The sequence below is a fragment of the Amphichorda felina genome (genome assembly GCF_050947745.1).
Source record: "Amphichorda felina strain 45539 chromosome Unknown scaffold_8, whole genome shotgun sequence".
NCBI lineage: Eukaryota > Fungi > Ascomycota > Sordariomycetes > Hypocreales > Bionectriaceae > Amphichorda > Amphichorda felina.
The window spans coordinates 1,305,792-1,324,117 of record NW_028145042.1 but is presented as its reverse complement, the minus strand read 5'-3'; the positions used below and the strand labels follow the sequence as shown (position 1 = coordinate 1,324,117).

Sequence of the window (18,326 nt, the reverse complement as noted above, 5' to 3'; positions counted from 1 at the left end):
AGCACCAAGGCCGGTATTTTTAGCCCAAAGGTGGGCGCAGTATCGGGGCACCTTGGGCAAACACGAGATCACGTGAGACGCAGAGTCCACACCCGTCTTGATGCGGCAGGGATGCCCCAGGGTTCTTGATCTTCCAGACTCCAGAGTCCCGGACTCCCAGGCTCGCAGCATCACCTACCTACCTTACTTGGCCGCAAATGCAAAAGCAAGTTGGAAAGTGACGACAAGCTCGAAATTCTCCGGGAAATACCGAGCCCATATCCAAGATGATTCCTCATTGTAACATCTTCTGTCTCACGCAGCATCCTTCTTATGTTGCACTGCGGCGGCAATACCGCCCGCGTCCTCCAACGCCGAATCTGGACCAATGCCCAGTGCCACCTGCCTAACTCCTTCCGGTCAAGATGAATACGACCCCTTGCCGAGCCTTAGTCGGCGCCCGGCCAAACCCCCCCCCCCAGCGGCAGACCACATTCTGTGTGCCAGACTGCCAGCCAACGTTCTTGTTCCCCCCCTTCGCCCAATGCGTTTTTCCTTCTGAAACCGCTGTGATATTTCTTCGCCCATCCAAGCATCTTTGTTTCCGCACAGTCCCCTTCATAGTCTCTCGCTACACTTTGGGTCCTGTGGACGCTTGCCAGCGCCTTTTGCCTTCAAACGTTCGCTTTTCCGCGCTTCATCGTCGCTCGTTCTGCTCCCCCGTGGCGTTGACCTGCCAACACCCAACCTCAGCCATCTCGACGCCACTATTTTTCGTTGTGCTTAACTGTCTACAACGGTTTTCACGCCTGCTACGACCTAGACACCTCCCGTGAAACTTAGTTTACCCAGGGCAGAAAGTCCATCTACGGCTTGGTCGAGATCCCTCTCAAGTCCTCCGCGGGCCTAATTTGACCCCCGGAAATCCAATCCGAACGACATCAGTCACGGTCTCTCTGGAACTCCACTTCGGGGAAAATGCGCCCATCAACGTCGATACTGCAGCTGGCCGTGACCCTGTCCTCGCTGGCGCCTCTGGCGTCAGCTTGGCCGGGCTGGCTGCCTGATGTCAACACACTAGTCGTTCGTCAGGATGATAGTGAGCCATCCTCGACTGGTAAGGCCCATCTGCCCTAGCTCAGCAACCGACATATCCTAACGCAAGAACACAGCTGCCGAAACGGGTGCCACTGCCACAAGGTCGGAAGTCAAAGCGACGGGGACGAAAAAGCCTGAATCGAATGACGATGATGATCTCAACACTGCTCGCCCGACTAAGTCAGAAACCGGCACTCAGACCGGTACCGCAACGGATGGCAGCAAAAAGACCAAGCCAACGAAGACAAAGACCGTCGCCCCGGATGCTGCTGTCGGTGGTGTGAAAATTACCAACCCGGTCACGTCGCTCGTCCCCACTGCTCTGTACAAGATTGGAGACTATGTCACATTGGGATGGAACTACACCTCTCTAGAAGTCACCCCTACGGCTATTGATGTCCTTCTCAGCTGTTCGACGGCTAGTGAGACCTGGACGCTGACCGCCAACATGACCTTCGAGACGGACGTTACATACGTCTGGGACTCTCAAAAGCAGGCCGACGATTCGGAGTCCCCCTTGCTCACAGAGATGTACACGCTCATTATCAAGGACTCGGAGGCGGAGGTCAGCGAGGCTCCAAAGCCGGGAGAACTAGGTGCCAACAAGGACTTCAAGTTCGGCCTCTACTATCCAGTCGATTACACCCCATGGCCAGAGTGGGAATGCACAGGGTGCAACGGCGCCTCGGCAAGCTTCGATGGGCAGGCTGTCAGACTTGCGTTTATCATGTGCACTGTTACCATCTTCACCTTTACGTGGTTCGTCACCGGGGTGGGGATTCACTAGACGCAGCATTCGATCGGCAAACGCATTCATCTTGTTTCAGAGCGGGGTGCCAAGGATGGGTCGGGAAGGTTTTTGGTCAGAATACATCTCTGGAGAGTTTGGTTATCGTTCACTCGGCGTCATGGAATGCATCTGGGCGACTTATTATTAAAAGAAACATTTCAACTTGGATGGGGAGCGGTAATGGGCTGGAATGTGGTATATAGCAAACCCCTCTAATAGTCAGTCTTCTAGCGACAATCGAAAAGCGCATATTTGCAGCTTGATTTATCCGACTCGGGAACTTAAACCATATACGCCTTGCTAACGCTCGAGTGCCCAAAAGAATCATCACCATACGGACCTTGTTATATCATCTTCTTCATGGACGTCGTCGAGTGTCGTCATACCATTCTCAAACTGAAGCCAGCGCCCCTTTCCTCCTTGTCCCGCCCCTGGAAGATGCCGCTAAAATCCGCATCCCCGAGTGATGCGGCGGCCTGGCCGCGGACCGGCGCATGGGGCTCGTGACGGCGCCGCCTCTCCTGGCCCGCCTTGCTGGGGAAGGTCGGGAACATGCTCTCGGGCTTGGGTTTAGGATCCTGGCGGAAGTACTCGTGGCGGAGCATGTCGACGGCCGAGGGCCGTCGGTCCGGGTCGAGGGCGAGCAGGTCGCCGAGGAGCGCGGCGCCGGCGGTCGTCATGCTGGGGAAGCGGGCGCGGATGACGGGGCCCGTGGTGAGGGCGTTCTTGGGGAGGCGCAGGGATCGGGCGTTGGGCAGGCGGCGGAACCCAGGCCAGGACTCGTCGGTGGGGACGCCGCAGAGCTCGAAGATCTTAGACATCTGGTCGACCTCGTTCTTTCCCTGGAGGAGTGGCTCGCGGGTGAGGAGCTCGCCAAAGATGCAGCCGATGCTCCACATGTCGACGGCGGTGCCGTATGTGCGCGTGCCCAGGAGGAGCTCCGGGCTGCGGTACCAGAGGGTGACGACGAGAGAAGTGAGTTTTGGCGGGGGCGGGTCGGCGACATAGCGGGCCATACCAAAGTCGGCAATCTTAAGCTGGCCACGGTTGTTGAGAAGGAGGTTGGAGGTCTTGAGGTCGCGGTGGAGGATCCAGTTGTCGTGAAGGTAGGCGACGCCCGAGGTCAGCTGGAGGAGAAGTTGCTTGATCTCGGAAGAGAGGAAGGGCTCGGGCATGTCTTCGAGGATGCTCTTGAGGTCGTGCTCCACGAACTCGAGGACGAGGAATATCGAGCTAGAAGGCATTGGTTAGTATACCTGAGACCAGAACTGATCCTGGGGTTTTTGCGGGCGAAACACTCACTTGTCTAACCGCGTGATGTCGTCGCCGACAACCACTTCCTCCATGGCAACAATATTGCGGTGCTTGCAATCCTTGAGTATCTGAATCTCCCTCAGCCCCGTCACAGGCAGCCCACTGCGGTCACCCAGGTCCAGCTTCAGGCGCTTCAAGGCCACAACCTTGCCCGTGGCAAGCTCCGCGGCGCGAGCCACCCAGCCGTATGTTCCCTCTTCGATATCGTTGAGCTTATCATAATTCTCGACACTTCGGCACTTTCCCCATGTGCCCGTCTCGAAGCGCAACAGCTTGGGCGGCGCGTCGTTGGTCTTGGTGTCCAAGGAGGGTTCTGGGGTAAGCTTGCGGCGCTTCGAGGCCCGGCCGTCGTCTTCATCTTGGCCGCTGGTCTGTTGTTGCGGTACAGCGAGAGCGGCGGCTTGTTTCGCTTGGTCGAGTTTGCGAGCCTTGTCAGCCTTGCGCCGGCGCTTCTCTTCCTTATCCTTCCTGATCTTTGCCTCGAGCTCTTCGTCTTCCTTGGTGTTGGCCCACCTAGACCCCGACTTTGCGGACATGGTGAGGGGGCAGCGGCAGGCGCAATGGTTTCTAGGATCGAACCGCAAAAGGTGCCTTCGGATTCCAGGTGAATTGATCTTGGGGGAGGTCAATGTTAGGTAAGGTTGTGGTTTGGGACGAAAAGTCAGTGGGGTCTTCGTCGAGTCGTCACTGTGCATGTTGCCGTGTGGCTTGCATTGCCCAGCTGGGGTATAATAATATGTTACCCACGCCTCAAAGTCATGAACCGTTTCACCTGGCTATACCCGAGTTCTTGTCACTTCGGCTGTCATGATGATATAATAACATTGTAGAGAGGCCCGATTGGTGGTTTCGCGAATGCATGTTGGTCCAAATATCACGTATTTTCTTCTAATGATTGTCTTCTTGCCTTCGACATCATGTTTCCTAGCATACCCGAGTACCTTGGACGGCACATCGGTGGACACTCATAGGTAGAGACAGCTACTTATTTTACTACAAACATTGCACAGTACAAGTACAAATGGAAATAAGTAAAACAAGAAGGATAAAATAGAACAATAGAAAGACTAGAGATTCATTGGTACAAAACACATTTGTAGTTCTGAGAAAGAAGGTGGCCAAGGTGTAGGGTAGCTAAGTGAGTACTCGTACAAAATGCCCAAAATTCCGAAAGCTGCAAGGTGCCCGAGTCTGCAGTACTAACAAATTTCCCAACTCGAGCCTCAACTTCAACAACGACACGAGATATCATCTGTCAACCACGGCCACACTGCATTGGCACGGACTCACCTAACACTGGAATTGAAAACCAGGCGTACATTGGAATGGAGTCCTGACGTCTTGACGCCAAGACAGCCACACACTCCTCCACAGTCTTTCTCATCTCATCCAGTCCGCTAGGCTCGAGCTCCAACTGTCCAAGCCCCCCACTCACTGGAGTGCTCTGGCCTGTACCCTGCCTGTCACAACAACACCCCCAAGAAATGGTCATCTCGCGATAGTCACTATGATGAGATCGGCTGTTGCTACTGCGTCAAGGGCACTGAGGCCTACGAGGGCCCCGAGGCCCCTGAACTCTCTCTGGATTCGTCCAACTGCCACGGCCCGTCTTCGAAGCTTCTCATCGACCGTGTCCCAGAGGCAAGAGGAGAGGAAATGGTCGACTCCCTTGGCGAAACAGCTGTTCGAGGCTATATCCGTATGCACATTATTCAGAAATCTCGATGCTCAAAAGAAGCTGATTGCTGACTCGCTACTAGCTCACCGGGCCTGTTCCTCTGGCTAGCTATATGCGTATGTGCCTGACCGGCGACCTGGGTGGCTACTATACTGGAGCCATTGGCGAGGGCCGTGACCAGTTTGGCACCAAGGGTGATTTCGTCACGTCACCCGAGATCTCCCAAATCTTCGGCGAGCTCATTGGGATCTGGTTCATCGCCGAATGGATCAGCCAGGGGCGCCCTAAATCCGGCGTTCAGCTCATCGAGGTTGGCCCAGGTCGGGGCACCCTCATGGACGACATGCTTCGTGTACGTCTGAGTATTCCCGTGCTGCATCGGTGTCGTGTTTTGCGCTGACCTTGTGTTTTAGACCATCCAAAGGTTCCCTGACATGGCTAACAGTATTGATGCCGTCTACATGGTCGAAGCAAGCCGTGAGCTCCAGGACACCCAGAAGAACCTGCTCTGTGGCCCCGATGCCCAATCCACGGAATCCAACATCGGCCACCAGAGTACCAGCAGCAAGTACGAAAACAAGCCCATTATCTGGACAGACTCCATCAAATCTATACCAATAGGTAAGTGTGGCCTTGCCACATCGCTTCGGAGCTCTTCAACTTACTCGCCGTGCCTAGAACCATCAAAGATCCCCTTTATCGTGGCGCACGAATTCTTTGACGCGTTGCCCATCCACACATTCCAATCTGCAGAGGCCAAGCCGCCCCCTAGTACTCCCGGTGCTTCACCTACTGCTGCTGCTGATGCCGGCGAGGCCAACGAGGCCCCGTCGCAAGGTCCGAAGCCGCCGGCAATGGAGTGGCGCGAAATGATGGTCTCCCCGACACCCCCCGGAACCACCCACGCCCAGCTCGGGACGCCCAAGTCGGAGCAGCACGAGCCCGTCCCCGAGTTCCAGCTCATCCTCTCATCCACACCCACCCGCCACTCGCGCTATCTCCCCGAGTCGTCGCCCCGGTACCGCCGCCTCAAGCAGAGCCCCGGATCAGTCATCGAGGTCTGCCCCGACGCCTCCATCTATGCCACCGACTTCGCCACCCGCATCGGCGGCTCTCCCAAGCACCCCAAACCCCAGCCCAGCGGCGCCGCCCTCATCCTCGACTACGGAACCTCGGACACGATCCCCATCAACTCCCTCCGGGGGATCCGCCACCACAAGCGCGTGAACCCCTTCTCCGCGCCCGGTCTCGTTGATCTCAGCGTCGACGTTGACTTCACCGCCATTGCCGATATCGCCACCGGCGCCAGCGAGGGCGTCGAGGTACACGGGCCGATTGGCCAGGGCGACTTCCTCGAGCTCATGGGCATCCGTGAGCGTGCCCAGATGCTCGCCAAGGCGCCCGGGGTGACCAAGGAGACGGCCGAGAACATTGACCGGTCGTGGAAGCGTCTCGTCGACCGCGGGCCTGGAGGCATGGGCAAGGTATACAAGGCCCTCGCTATCTTGCCCGAGAACGAGGGCCGCCGGCGTCCTGTTGGCTTTGGCGGCGATGTGCGTGAGAAGACGTCCTCGCAGGCCTAGATCGCCGACAGCCGCGGCATGGACGAGGGGGAAGTAAACTGTAACAACAAGAACCACGTGTAGGATTGTATATTAGGAATGTTACGGACAGCCAGAGGGGGTGTCAGAGTAATACCAAACGCCAATATAGCCAACTTGGAATTGCACGAGTCGTCACTAAAACTACTGTATAAAATACATACAATGCTGCAAAAGTTCATTCCGTATCAGAAATGCGAGGCCCCTTCGTTACCATGCCGAAAGGATAAACGCCGCCGTCTATCTCGTTGCTCCGCCTCGCCCCCCGCCGCATAATTTATTTCGACTTGACAAGTTTGGTGTCCTCGTCGGATCCATCGTCCGAGAATTTGTCGCCGTCCTCGCCAACGGCGAACAAAGTCTCCCCTTCGATGGAATCCCTAGGAATAGCCCTGTGGTTAGAGGCGGGCCCTGTAGAGACCCCAGCCCCTGCCATGCTGCCGTTTGCGGCCTGCGAGTTGTTGTTCTGGGTCTTGCCAATCTGGGCCTCCTCATCATCTGAGTCGCCGGGCATGCCAATGTCTCCAATCTCGAAGTTGCCATCATCATCCTGCGCAATCTCGTCACTCATGGCGAAGCGGCGATTGTTGGCCGTGGGGCGCCAGATGTAAGCGATCCAGGCGACGTCGGCAAAGTAGACAATGTTTAGCCAGCCGTCGAGGATAAACCATCTCGTCTTCCAGTGGAAGGGAACAAAGTCGGGGTCGTTGACCGAGGCAAAGGTAAAGCTGTTGAAGAAGAAGAAGGCGAAGATGACGATGAGACTGATGAGAATAGCCCACCAAAGCTTCCGGAACATGCTCTCCTTGATATGCTGTTTGCGCTCCTTGAGATCCTTGAGGGTGGCATTGAGCGAGTTAAGCGTCCATATGTAGAAGGCTGTCAAGGTTGCTGCCAGCGGGAGGACAATGAGGAGAACAAAGGGACCCGCAGATTCGGGAGAGATGAGGAGACTGGTAATGGAGTAGATCAGGCCGAAGACGAAATGCGCAGCGGCCAGCCATCGCACATAGACCATGGTCCGGCCAAGGGTTGGTTTTACGACGCCATAACCCATGCACACAATAAGCAGGAGGAAGAACGAGAACGAGTTCCGCGCAGCGTTGAGTATGCCGACAATGATGAGTAGGACCTTGGACCCAACATTCGAGCCGTTGCGGTTCTGGAAGTCTGCCAATAGAATTAGAGGAGTATTGAGTCGGGATGCCGCGAAGGGACTTACCATAGAATCCCCACGTCATGAGCATCTCAATGACTAGGAAGACCAGAATGGCCGTGATGTAGTTCTGAACAGCCACTCAAGGGGAGTTAGCCCGGGAAACCGTTTCATCTGGTGGGAAGACTTACGGATGTCATGGCGGTGCTGGTAGTAGAGGAAACCCCAGTACCCAGCCAGCAAGACATACACAATGGTCATGGCGCCGTAAAATGGGAGCTTGGGAATCTGGGTGGCGGGGAGCTCGCCGTAGGCGTTGCGGAACTCGACAACGGCGGTGTAATCACCGGCCGTGAAGGGATCGGTGACGACACAGTAGTATCCGGTTTTCTTGATGGGGAAGTTGATCGGGTCGGGGTCCGCGAGGTCGATAGCCTGGGTAACGATACCGCTCTTGGCCTGCTCGGTGGCGTTGGCCGATACGATGAACTCGCCAATGTGCTTCTTGTCGCATTTTCCTTTCTTGACGTATTCGTCGGTACAGATAGCCAGGTGCTACAGGAAAACGTCAGTCTAAGTGTAGGATGGGCGAGTAAGCGCCAAGGAGTGGTGGCTCACATTTCCGTAACCATCGGGATCCGGGATCCCAACAAGCTCCCTGTCTCTCCATTCGAAGATGACCAGGCTCGCGGTGGGGTGTTTTTTGTCGTCCCCGCCCTTTTTGAGGAATTTGACTAGAATGAACGGATCGACTGGGCCGCTCCAAGTCTTCTTGTTGTACATGCCTATTGGGGTTGTGTTAGATTCTCTGGCGAGGCTTGGCCGTCGGGAGGATATGGGGAGTGCGTACCGGCGCAGTATTGGCGCTTCTCTTCGGTCTGGTCCTGTGATGAGGGACGGGAGTTAGTTCTAGGTCGTATATCAATACGTCGAGGTTCGACGTGGTTTTAGACGACGTACCATGCCAATTTCCATAGCCTGGGCTGTCCAAAGGGACAGGCCCAGGACTAGGAGGCTCCTAAGCAGCTTCATGTCGCGCGAGGGACACGGGGACACGGATGGAGGTTGGCGCAGTCCGTATCAAAGGGTTTGGGTTGATGAATCGCTGTGGGGGTTGACGATGGCTCAAGACAGGATCGTTTGCGGTCGCGAAAGGGCGCGTGGAAGGTCGGGTTGAGCGGGAGGTCTATTCGACCATGTCGCTGCTGCTGTTGCAGCAAAAAGCCAAATGACAGCGACTGACTGCGTCTCCTGACGAGGGCAAAATTGACGCTGGCCCTTAGGTATTACGTGTGCAATACGGCGGAGTCTCGTGTGGTTACTGTGGTATAAGGAATGAGGAAGGTCGAGCACGATAAGTAGGAGTGGTATTAATATGGAGGAGCGAAGTGGCAGCTTTGGGGTGGGTACGTAATGCGACGGGCCCCCTGTTGTAAGCCTCCAGGCCTACAACCAGTGCAAGAAGTGCAAAGAGTACGGTACCTACATACATTGTACAAGCTGGTGCCCGACTGGGAACTTTCCAGGTCCCCCGTCCGCCACCAAAACTTGACATCAACAACTGACCCTCAACATCCAACATGGGCAAGGGAACTGACAAGCTCTATGTATGTGTTACTTCTACTTCCTTTACAGGGTGAAGTGCTAATTGGCCTAGATCACCCATTCCGAGTGGTCATCATCCGACGCCTTCTCTGCCAGCGTCGGCGCAAACGCTTCTTCGCGCTCCAACAGCGCTGCGCCCTTCCGCCGCCTCCCCTTCAACTTCTGCGCCGCGAGCCTCCAGCCCTTCAAGAACCCCGTCTGCACCCCCGATGGCACCATATTCGACGTCGAGGTTATAAGCGCCTGGCTCGACAAGCACCCCAACCAGAACCCCGTCAACGGCGAGCCCCTCCACAAGAAGGACCTGATCAAGCTCAACTTTGCCAGGAATGCCGCCGAGGACTCGCTAGGCGCCGGGCTGAGCGATGGCAAGGGCGACTTGGTCGACCCCGTCACCTACAAGGTCTTCACTGACAACACCCACATTGTCGCCATCCGCCATGGCACCTATGCCAACGTCTTCGCCTACGACACGGTCGAGCGCATGAACATCAAGCCCAAGCTGTGGCAGGACCTGGTAGACGACGAGCCCTTTACGCGCGCCGACATCATCACCCTCCAGGACCCCCAGAACGCCGCGAGCCGGAACCTTGACCAGTTCAAGTACCTCAAGGATGGCCACGACGCGCAGCTGACAAAGGAGCAAGAGGCGGAGCGGGAGTCGGGGAACATCAACGCCGGCGCCCTGGGGAGCATGGGCGACAAGGTCCTCAAGGCCAAGGCTGCTGTGGAGAAGGCCCGCAAGGCACGGGAGTCCGGCGGCGACATCAACAGGAGCTCGGGTGCACTGGCCAAGTCGACGGCGCCGTCAGCCGTGGTGCGGCAGCCCGCGATCCAGCAGAAGAAGCCCGCGGCCAACTCGGCCGCGTACACGACAGGAAGGGCCGCCGCCAGCTTCACGAGTACCGGCCTGACCCCGGAGACGAGCGGCGAGAGGGCGCTGCTGTCGGAGGAGGACTACATGCTCAAGCCGAAGCGGGTCAAAACGAAGGGGTACGCGCGGATGGAGACAAACCTGGGTGACCTGACCATTGAGCTGCACCCTGAGTTTGCGCCCAAGGCTGTATGGAACTTTGTGAAGCTCGCGCAAAAGGGATACTACAGGGGTGTTAACTTTCACCGTAACATACCCAAGTTCATGATCCAGGGCGGCGACCCATCCGGCACAGGCAGGGGCGGCGCCAGTGTCTGGGGAAAATATTTCAATGACGAGTTCGAGGGCCCCATGGCGCACAAAGCCCGTGGAACTGGTAAGACCTGGCTCCTGAGATGACTTCGATTCGATAGGTATACCTGCTGACAAACCTCGCCAATAGTCTCTATGGCCAACAAGGGCAAGAACACAAACTCGAGCCAGTTCTTCATAACGTACAAGGCAACACCCCACCTCGACCGCAAGCACACCGTCTTCGGCACCGTCATTGAGGGCCTCGACGTCCTGACCAAGATGGAGGCCACCCCTGTGGACGGTTCTAACCGGCCGCTCAACGACATCACCATAAAGGACGTAGTCATTTTTGTGGACCCGTTTGAGGAGTTCCAAAAACAGAAGAGGGAACATGACCGCCAGGAGGAGGAGGCAGCGGAGCGAAAGCGACAGGGTGGCACCGAGGACGATAGCACGACGTGGACGGGCAAGAGGATACGAAAGGACGGGACGGTCGATCACACTGGATCGGCAGAAGGCGTGGGAAAGTATCTCCAGGCGCAGAACGGGACAGCGTCGGATGACTCGAGAGGAGTAGACTCGTGGGAAGAGCCGGTGCGGAAGAAAGCCAGGAGCGGCGGCGGCGGTTTCGGAAACTTTGACAACTGGTAACTTAATAGTGTATAGTGTATATATATGTAGAGATAGAGAGTCAATGATACCCAACCCCAATGCCCTCCAATTTCCATTTATCCTTCTTCTTTTCCGAGTTACGAGTAGACCAACAACCTGCGAACGCCGGCAACCTGAACCCAAACTGGTTTTCTATGCGCATCCCCCCCGTAACCTCCGCAAAGTAACAACAGCTTTGCTAAATATTAGATACTAAGATATTTGCCCGGGCTTGTACCCCCCCTCTTTTTCAAAGAGGTAACACGTAACAAGAGAGAAAAAGAGAAGAAAAACACCATTGCATCTAAACTATGGTGGGTAGATAATCATCCGGGATCTCTGGGAGCCTGACCTGGGGTATACTGTCCCAGGGTGGGGACTCGGACTTTTCTTGTATCAGCTGCTTGACGATGTGGGCCTGATCTAGGCCGGTCTCGACGTAGATAGCATTGAGTCGGTCGATGATGTACTGGCGTGTCTCGTGCGTGCAAGAGGACGACATGCCGAGTGTATATAGGGGCCAGACGATGGTGTTGCTCGCTGAGGCCAAGGTCATGAACCGCTCCGGATCGCCGCGGCCATCGCAGGATTGAGTGGGATCCAGGAGCGTTGGTCGGGAGGAGCCGCCCCCCGGCGACTCTGGTGTTCTGTGGCGCTGGGGCCGCATCGAGGGGATGGGGCACGCCGAGGCAATGGGGTCCGGCGGGCGGGTGGCCGATACGAACTCCAGCTTGCCCTTGCCATCGGGCTTGGCGTCACGGGCGCTCACGACGCCAAAGTGCTGAGGGGTGCTGGCAATGACAGCCTCCCCGAGGAGCTCTAGCATCCTCATGGCCCTGACGAGCCGGACCTGGTGGTGCATGGGGGGCGCAGGGGTGCGGGCCATGCTGGAGCAGAGCTGCTCCAGGATCGTCTCCTGGACGAGAATGCGGATGGTGCGCATGCCGTTCCAGGTGGTGGCCTGGGAAAACCCGCGGTAGATGTGGCACCAGCTGCCCAGGATGGCCGCGTTGGGCTTGTTGACCTTGGCACACTGGTATCGCCAGGACCGGGGCATCTCGTCGACAATCTTGGCGAATTCGTCATCGACATCGGTCAGCTGGGCAACAATATCGTCGGTATCTGTAAGCCGGCCCATCTTGATGTCATGGCGGATCTGGAGGGCCCGGCATATGGGTTCGACTATGCGCCACGTGGGGTCGTTGGTGTTTGTGAACTGGCCGAGCTCGTCACGGAGGTTGAGCATGGCCTGGGGCATGGGCAAGCCACCCTGAATACAACTGATGAGGACTGAGTGGCAGAGCATGAGGAACATTCTCGTGCCAGCCTTGGTGCGAAAGGGGGCGATTCCCCTCATCCTGGTAAGGGCGGCGGCTCCGTTGACGTGGTTCTTCCAGGCCCGCATGGTCTGCGGGGTGCGGCCGGTGATGAACTCGTAGGTGCCGAGGATGAGGACCGAGAGCATGGTGCTGTCCTTGACGGCTTCGGAGGGATCCTGCAAGGCAGCGTTGGTGAGCTGCAGCGCTGAGCCGTAGCTCTGGCGGGCCTGAACCATGGTGTCCGGGCTGCGGGTGATCTTGGACAGGCCAGCCAGGCCGACTGCAGCCATGCTGGCGGTGACGCAGTCGATGTGCTCCCGATCAGACTTGGGAGGTTTCCAGACATCGTAGACAAAGTCATAGTTCTGGTAGCAGCCAAAATCGACGGCGACATAGCGCGAGAAGAAGAAGGCCGTGCCTCGCTCCTGAAGGGATCGCGAGAGAGGGTAATGCACGCGCCACACGGCGGATGTGGGGATCTCAACGGTATCTTCCGAGTGGTCGGACGCAGGGGAGGAAGTTGGGGGGCCGCTGTTGGGGGTGAGCATGGCGAAGACCGATGTCGACGGCAACGTTTCTGGCGGAGTAGTAGAGGCGGAGTAGGGCCCCGTGGTGTGGCCGGGGCCGTGGCCATTGGCCATGGCGGGATCGCCGTGGGCCTGGAAGTGGACGACGAAGCCATCGTCGACAGGAGATAGCGTCTTGGTCGACGTGGTCGAGGCTGACTTGCTCCTCGGCGCCTTGGTACGATTGGAGAGCGCAGTTAGGGTGGCGGTAGCGGTGCTGGTGGTAGAGGCAGCGGACTTGGCCTTGGTGACACCGCCGCGAGCGTTGGTCCTGCCGGTGGCCTTCTTGATGACATGGTTGCTCTCATCACGAAACATGAGATCGACCATGTTCCGATAACCGGGGCATTTCTGCTGGCGTTTCTCGCACTGACCGCATGTCGGTTCGCGTTGGTCACACTATGGAGATGCTGTTAGCACCGTTTCCCTCTGCAAACCACCATGGCGTGCCATGCGGTAGACGGCAGACGGTTCACGCCCAGGCGCCGCCACGGCGGGAGGCCAGCCGCGGAAAATGGTGGAGGCGACTTACTCGGACCTTGCGCTCGCGACAGTTGGAGCAGCCCTTGGACGGCTTGCCGCAGTATACCATGGCGGGGCATCTGAGTTTGCATCTGAGGGCGAGAGACACAGGCTGGTTGGGGCCAGACGGGAGAAGATGTCTGATGCAAGTGCTTCTCCAGTTCTGCTGGGGCCGGAGAGACCCAGGGTCCAGACGGGAACTTGTTGGTGCCCGCAAGGCGTGGCCGGCTGGATCTGGCCAAGTGGTGAGGAGTCAAGGACGGGTCCCTGCAAGATCCGATGGGCAATGGCTGGGTGAGACGGTCGTTGCTTTTAGGGCGTGGAGCTGGTGTAGATCGGGGCGCTCCACGAGGGTCGCATTCGGACCGGGCAGTCAGAGTGGGCACGATTCGCACCGAGTTGGACGAACTGGCAGTTGGGACGAGTTCCCACGAGATCTCGCGGTGGAACTGAGACTTGCCGGTGGGATGTTTTGTTGGCGGCAGGGCCCGATGGGAAGACAAGTACGTACGAGTACGAGCAATCTGCAATGGTGCAAGAGACGGTGAATGAGAAGGCCGAGAAATTGCGAGGAGGGGCTCAGGGGACCAGAGAGACGACGGAGACCGAAAGGAGACGACGGAGACCAAGGAGACGGACCAGCATCAACAATCTGTCGCCGAATGATTGGAGGGCACGGACGCTGTCTATCGTCGACGACGGGCAGACAGGACTGTCGACAGCTGGGGGGTTGTCGCCTAGAATTGCCTGGGATATGCCTGGGATATGCCTGGGATGCCTGGGATGGGGGTGCTTCGGGTCTTAACAAGCTAGAAGTTAGTACATGCTGCAGCAGCGCAGAGTCGCAATCGACGCTGCCACGCACATGGCTACCTAGATTGGAGATGGGTTCGTGGATCCGTGGAGACTCCTGAGTCCTGTCTCCTGGGAGTCCTGGGCCCTCCTGGCAATAAACCTGGAATCATCAAAAAACGTGGTGCACTTGCAAGTTGGTGTGTGCGTGCCCTTCCGCACTTCCGCACGTCCGCGCACGGCTGCACGCCTGCCAACTTGGATGGATCATGGAATCGTCAGATCTGGGCAAATCAGCGCCTCACAACGCGTTCCGGGGGTTCGGCCTTTTCGCGTGCGGCCCCCTCCAGTGCCTCCTCCACCGAGTCCACTCCGCCCCCATCTATCCATCGCATCGCCCATCCATATGGCTATATACGGAGTACGTAGAGGCGATTTATTAGGCGATGGAGTCATGGGCCATGGATGTGTTTCGCCTGGCATTGATTGACGCCTGGCACTTTCGTCCCTGTCGGTCCTGGACTCCTGGCAGCCCACCTCAGGCACGATGCTACATAGTCACACTGCGAGCCCCTACCCAGACATCCATGGTCTGCGAGCGTCTCTTGTAAGCATCATACGGAGCATGTACGAAGTATGTGCATCGCCTAGCCACCTGCCTGTTGCAGTGAAGCCTCCCCATCGGCAGCACCCGACGGGACCTGGGGTGCCAACTTGGCCTCGGCAGCCCTCACCGGTGCCGCTATTATCACATGGGCGCAGGGTCCCCGACTTGCTCGACGACTCTCCGAATCTCCCAGCTGGACGGGAGCCATCTCAGGGACTCCAAGCCTGTCGCCCTGTCCCAGGTCCGACCCCGCCTTGCCCATCGCCAAGTTCCAACCTCAACCCCACGCCAGCGCCATCCATCGCCATCCATCGCCATCCATCGCCGGCCGTCTCTCGATGGGCTTGCCGTCCACTAGTACGCCGCACTATTATAATCATTGCCGCTCCGAGACCCTCACCACAACCAGAGACAACATGGCGCACGGCTCGCTGCAGCCCTGCCGCAATCATGCAAACCAGCGGTGGTGCGGCGTCTCCTGACGGTGGCTAGCCCTGGGGTGGCAGACGAGGACGCCACCCCAGCAGCCCAGCAGCCCAGCAGCCAGCCAGCCTTTGGCAAGTTTAGCGCACCGGCATCTCATCAATCGAATCACTGTCCCGGGCTGTCCCCGCTAGACTCTGCTCTAATCCCGCCCACCGACGTATGAGGCTTTGGTGATAGACGAGAGCGGAGAGGCGAATCGCCAGGAACCACCAGGAACCGCCACTCGACTGCCCTCTGCCACCCGTATATGGCGTGCTACCGTGTTGGTGTTGCATCCGCTTCGCTAGCTGCTAGCTGAGTCCTCTGCCCCCCCCGTCACACCCCTATCACAGGCCCCTCGGAAATTATTGATTTTTGTGTGGTGTTGTCGACTCGTCGCAGGTTCAATACTGACCTGCTCCATCTAGTATTGGGGTCTAATTATAAAGCACAGAGCGGGTAGGTGTCGATCGATAATCGATATTAGTACCTGATGCCCTTGCCGGCGTGGCCATGTACGATGTACATATCGTGTGGCACAACCCACCAGGCAAGGCAGACTCCTCACCCACTGCGTACTCGTACTACTCGTACAATCCGTCTGCAGCGTGAAAGGGCCGCGTGGGTCTGGCTCTGAATGGATTCCTTCGAAACTTCCATGAGCCCCTGAGACCACATCCATGTCTGCCTTATGACGTCGTCTTATAGCGCAGGCCCGCCATGTCAACGGCTTATTGCGAGCACATACATGACCATGCGACTGACTGGGTGTCATTGATCGGGACGAGACGAGAAGTCAATATTGCTCTCCATGTCTTGACGGTTCTTTCTCCCCTTGAGGGATGTAACGACAGTAAGTTCCCTCGACCTACGAGTAAGGCCACCAATATATACAAGTAAAACAAGAGTCATCCATATGTACAAAACACCCCCCCAGCTTAAAACGAGCGACTGCCACCCTCCCGACCCCATGCGTTGGTATACATAGTAATAGGTATACAGCCATGAATAATAATGAAAAAAAACGCGGACAAAGCAAGCGGATAACCCCAGCAGATACTACTTACTTCCCACCGACCTCGACCGTCAGAACCTTGGGCTTCGGATCGTTGAGGAAGCCCGACTGGTCCTTGCCCTCGGCGGGACCGACGTCGTCGTAGGGAAACGCGTACCCGCGGCTCTCGACCGTCGTCTCGTGGCACACCCTGGCGAAGTGGTTTGTCACGCCCTCCTTGTAGTACGTCTCCGTCTTCTCGCCCTCAGGCTGCCGGGCGTTGACCAGCAACGTCGACCGGTTGAGCGCCGCTGCCAGGCGCGCCCCAATGTTGAGCCTCTCGGGTGACACGCCCTCGCCGCCGGCAAAGGGACCCGTGCTGCAGGAGAAGATATCCTCGGCCGACGGCTTGTCGAAGCCCAGCTTGGAGTCGCCCTTGAAGGTCAGCTTGCCGTCGCTGCCTACGCGTCCCTTGACGTCGCCCCAGTCGTACTGCGTGTTGACCGTCAGGTCCTCGTCGCGGTACTTGTCCCAGACCTTGTCGACGTGGGCGTTGTAGTAGCCGTCGAACAGCTTCGGGAAGAGCACGGCGCCCGAGTTGGGGCTCACGGCGCGCAGCACCTGGCTGCCGTCCTTGATGACCAGCTTCTCCCAGCCCTTGCCGTCCTTCTTACCCTGGGCCTCGAGCCCGGCCACGACCTTCTGCAGGCCGTCGGCGGGCATGCCATCGACGCGGCGGACATTGCCGGACTGGTTCTCGAGCTGCAGGGCGATGGGGAGGCTGACAAAGTCGACGTAGGAGACGTTGACGTACAGCTCGTCCTGGTTGTAGGTGAACTCGCAGAAGCCCCAGTCCTTCTTGTAGTTGACGTCCTTGGGGTTGGTCGACGACGGCTCGACCAGCGCGGGGCCCTTGTCGCCCGGGTTGAGGAAGAACTCGAGCGGCTCGTCCTTGGAGAACCAGATGCGCGAGCCCGAGATGCGCGGCACCTTGACGGTGCGCGACTTGCCGGCGTCGCCCACCACGATGGCCGAGTCCTTCTCCAGGGGAGTCTGCTCTTTGGAGGGCGAGGCGGGGCGGTACGGCGTCTTGCCGTCGGCTCCCAGGATGAAGAGTCCCGTCGAGTCAGAGCCGGTGATGTGGGCAATCAGCTTCCCCGAGACCTTGGTGTTCTTGAGCACAACGTCGACCGTGTCTTCTGCGGCCGAGGGATCAGCGGGGGCAGAGGTGGATGGAGCGCCCCCTTTCTTGCCAAGGAGCTTGCCCACTGCGTGCCGTCCCCTCTCGAAGATATCCTTGAGGCCCGTCATGGTTGGCGAGTGTCTTGGTGTCCGAATGTCGTGGATCTCTACTTGGCTTGCCTGTTGATCAACCCAGGCTTAACCCAGGCTCAACCCATTGACGGCGCCCTTATATACCCACAAGGGGCTCCGGCGGCGGTGCCCCCTATGTGACCTCATCTTGCGCGTCCCAGATACTGCCCGGCGGCTGAGGCCATGGTACGCACGCGACCCGGTGCTTCTTCCACATCTGCCCACGTCTGTCCCCATCTGATGGCAGTGTCTCGGAGGACCGTCCCAACGGTGCCGCAGTAGGAAACCATGTGGGAGCACGTGTTGGCTCCCTCTCGTATGGCTGATGATATCCACCATGGCTCTGCCCTTCAACTGGCCTTGGAAGATGTTGTTGCGAGATACGGCCTCAGCTCAATTCCCGACCTGTTGGCAGGGTAGGGTTGCATTGGGCAATGTCAAGTGATTGTTCGCTCTTGCAGGCCGCCGTCATTTGACTCGCCTGTTGGCCCGTGTTGCCTTGGTCATCAGAGAGTGAGACAGAGCAGAATGGTGACGATGTATGGATGCACTACTAATAATAAATTCCCTGCTTGATCGTATCATCGGAGCCAGCTGCTTCGCCAGCGTCCCCATCGGCTCTCCGAGTCTCAAAGAACACGCCAAAGCAAGGACGAGAATTCGCCCCAGGCTCCAGCCTCCGTCTTCCCCGCATCATCCCCAAACTT

The 18,326-nt window shown here is 57.8% G+C and overlaps 7 protein-coding genes across 7 annotated transcripts; 3 read left to right on the top strand and 4 right to left on the bottom strand.

The window, feature by feature from the left end:
* Positions 1 to 957: 957 nt before the first annotated feature.
* ACO1O0_008069 (uncharacterized protein) lies at positions 958 to 1,864 on the top strand (the record flags this gene model as incomplete). Its single annotated transcript, XM_083197435.1, has 2 exons — positions 958 to 1,096; positions 1,152 to 1,864. The coding sequence occupies 2 exons, from the start codon at positions 958 to 960 to the stop codon at positions 1,862 to 1,864; spliced, it is 852 nt and encodes a 283-aa protein (XP_083046903.1).
* A 383-nt stretch (positions 1,865 to 2,247) lies between these two features.
* On the bottom strand, positions 2,248 to 3,717 carry ACO1O0_008068 (kinase-like domain-containing protein; the record flags this gene model as incomplete). The annotated part of the gene is made up of 2 exons (XM_083197434.1): positions 2,248 to 3,100; positions 3,170 to 3,717. 2 exons carry the CDS (start codon positions 3,715 to 3,717, stop codon positions 2,248 to 2,250), a joined length of 1,401 nt encoding a protein of 466 aa, XP_083046902.1.
* Positions 3,718 to 4,688: 971 nt separating this feature from the next.
* Positions 4,689 to 6,442, top strand: ACO1O0_008067 (S-adenosyl-L-methionine-dependent methyltransferase; the record flags this gene model as incomplete). The annotated part of the gene is made up of 4 exons (XM_083197433.1): positions 4,689 to 4,880; positions 4,942 to 5,211; positions 5,273 to 5,480; positions 5,538 to 6,442. 4 exons carry the CDS (start codon positions 4,689 to 4,691, stop codon positions 6,440 to 6,442), a joined length of 1,575 nt encoding a protein of 524 aa, XP_083046901.1.
* Positions 6,443 to 6,737: 295 nt separating this feature from the next.
* On the bottom strand, positions 6,738 to 8,648 carry PTM1 (lung seven transmembrane receptor-domain-containing protein; the record flags this gene model as incomplete). The annotated part of the gene is made up of 6 exons (XM_083197432.1): positions 6,738 to 7,630; positions 7,683 to 7,757; positions 7,808 to 8,171; positions 8,235 to 8,401; positions 8,467 to 8,500; positions 8,577 to 8,648. 6 exons carry the CDS (start codon positions 8,646 to 8,648, stop codon positions 6,738 to 6,740), a joined length of 1,605 nt encoding a protein of 534 aa, XP_083046900.1.
* A 548-nt stretch (positions 8,649 to 9,196) lies between these two features.
* cyp8 (PPIL2 family peptidylprolyl isomerase) lies at positions 9,197 to 11,040 on the top strand (the record flags this gene model as incomplete). Its single annotated transcript, XM_083197431.1, has 3 exons — positions 9,197 to 9,223; positions 9,274 to 10,471; positions 10,538 to 11,040. The coding sequence occupies 3 exons, from the start codon at positions 9,197 to 9,199 to the stop codon at positions 11,038 to 11,040; spliced, it is 1,728 nt and encodes a 575-aa protein (XP_083046899.1).
* Positions 11,041 to 11,344: 304 nt separating this feature from the next.
* ACO1O0_008064 (Zn(II)2Cys6 transcription factor) lies at positions 11,345 to 13,517 on the bottom strand (the record flags this gene model as incomplete). Its single annotated transcript, XM_083197430.1, has 2 exons — positions 11,345 to 13,324; positions 13,458 to 13,517. The coding sequence occupies 2 exons, from the start codon at positions 13,515 to 13,517 to the stop codon at positions 11,345 to 11,347; spliced, it is 2,040 nt and encodes a 679-aa protein (XP_083046898.1).
* Positions 13,518 to 16,374: 2,857 nt separating this feature from the next.
* Positions 16,375 to 17,616, bottom strand: ACO1O0_008063 (glycoside hydrolase family 64 protein; the record flags this gene model as incomplete). The annotated part of the gene is made up of 1 exon (XM_083197429.1): positions 16,375 to 17,616. One exon carries the CDS (start codon positions 17,614 to 17,616, stop codon positions 16,375 to 16,377), a length of 1,242 nt encoding a protein of 413 aa, XP_083046897.1.
* Between the last annotated feature and the right edge of the window lie 710 nt (positions 17,617 to 18,326).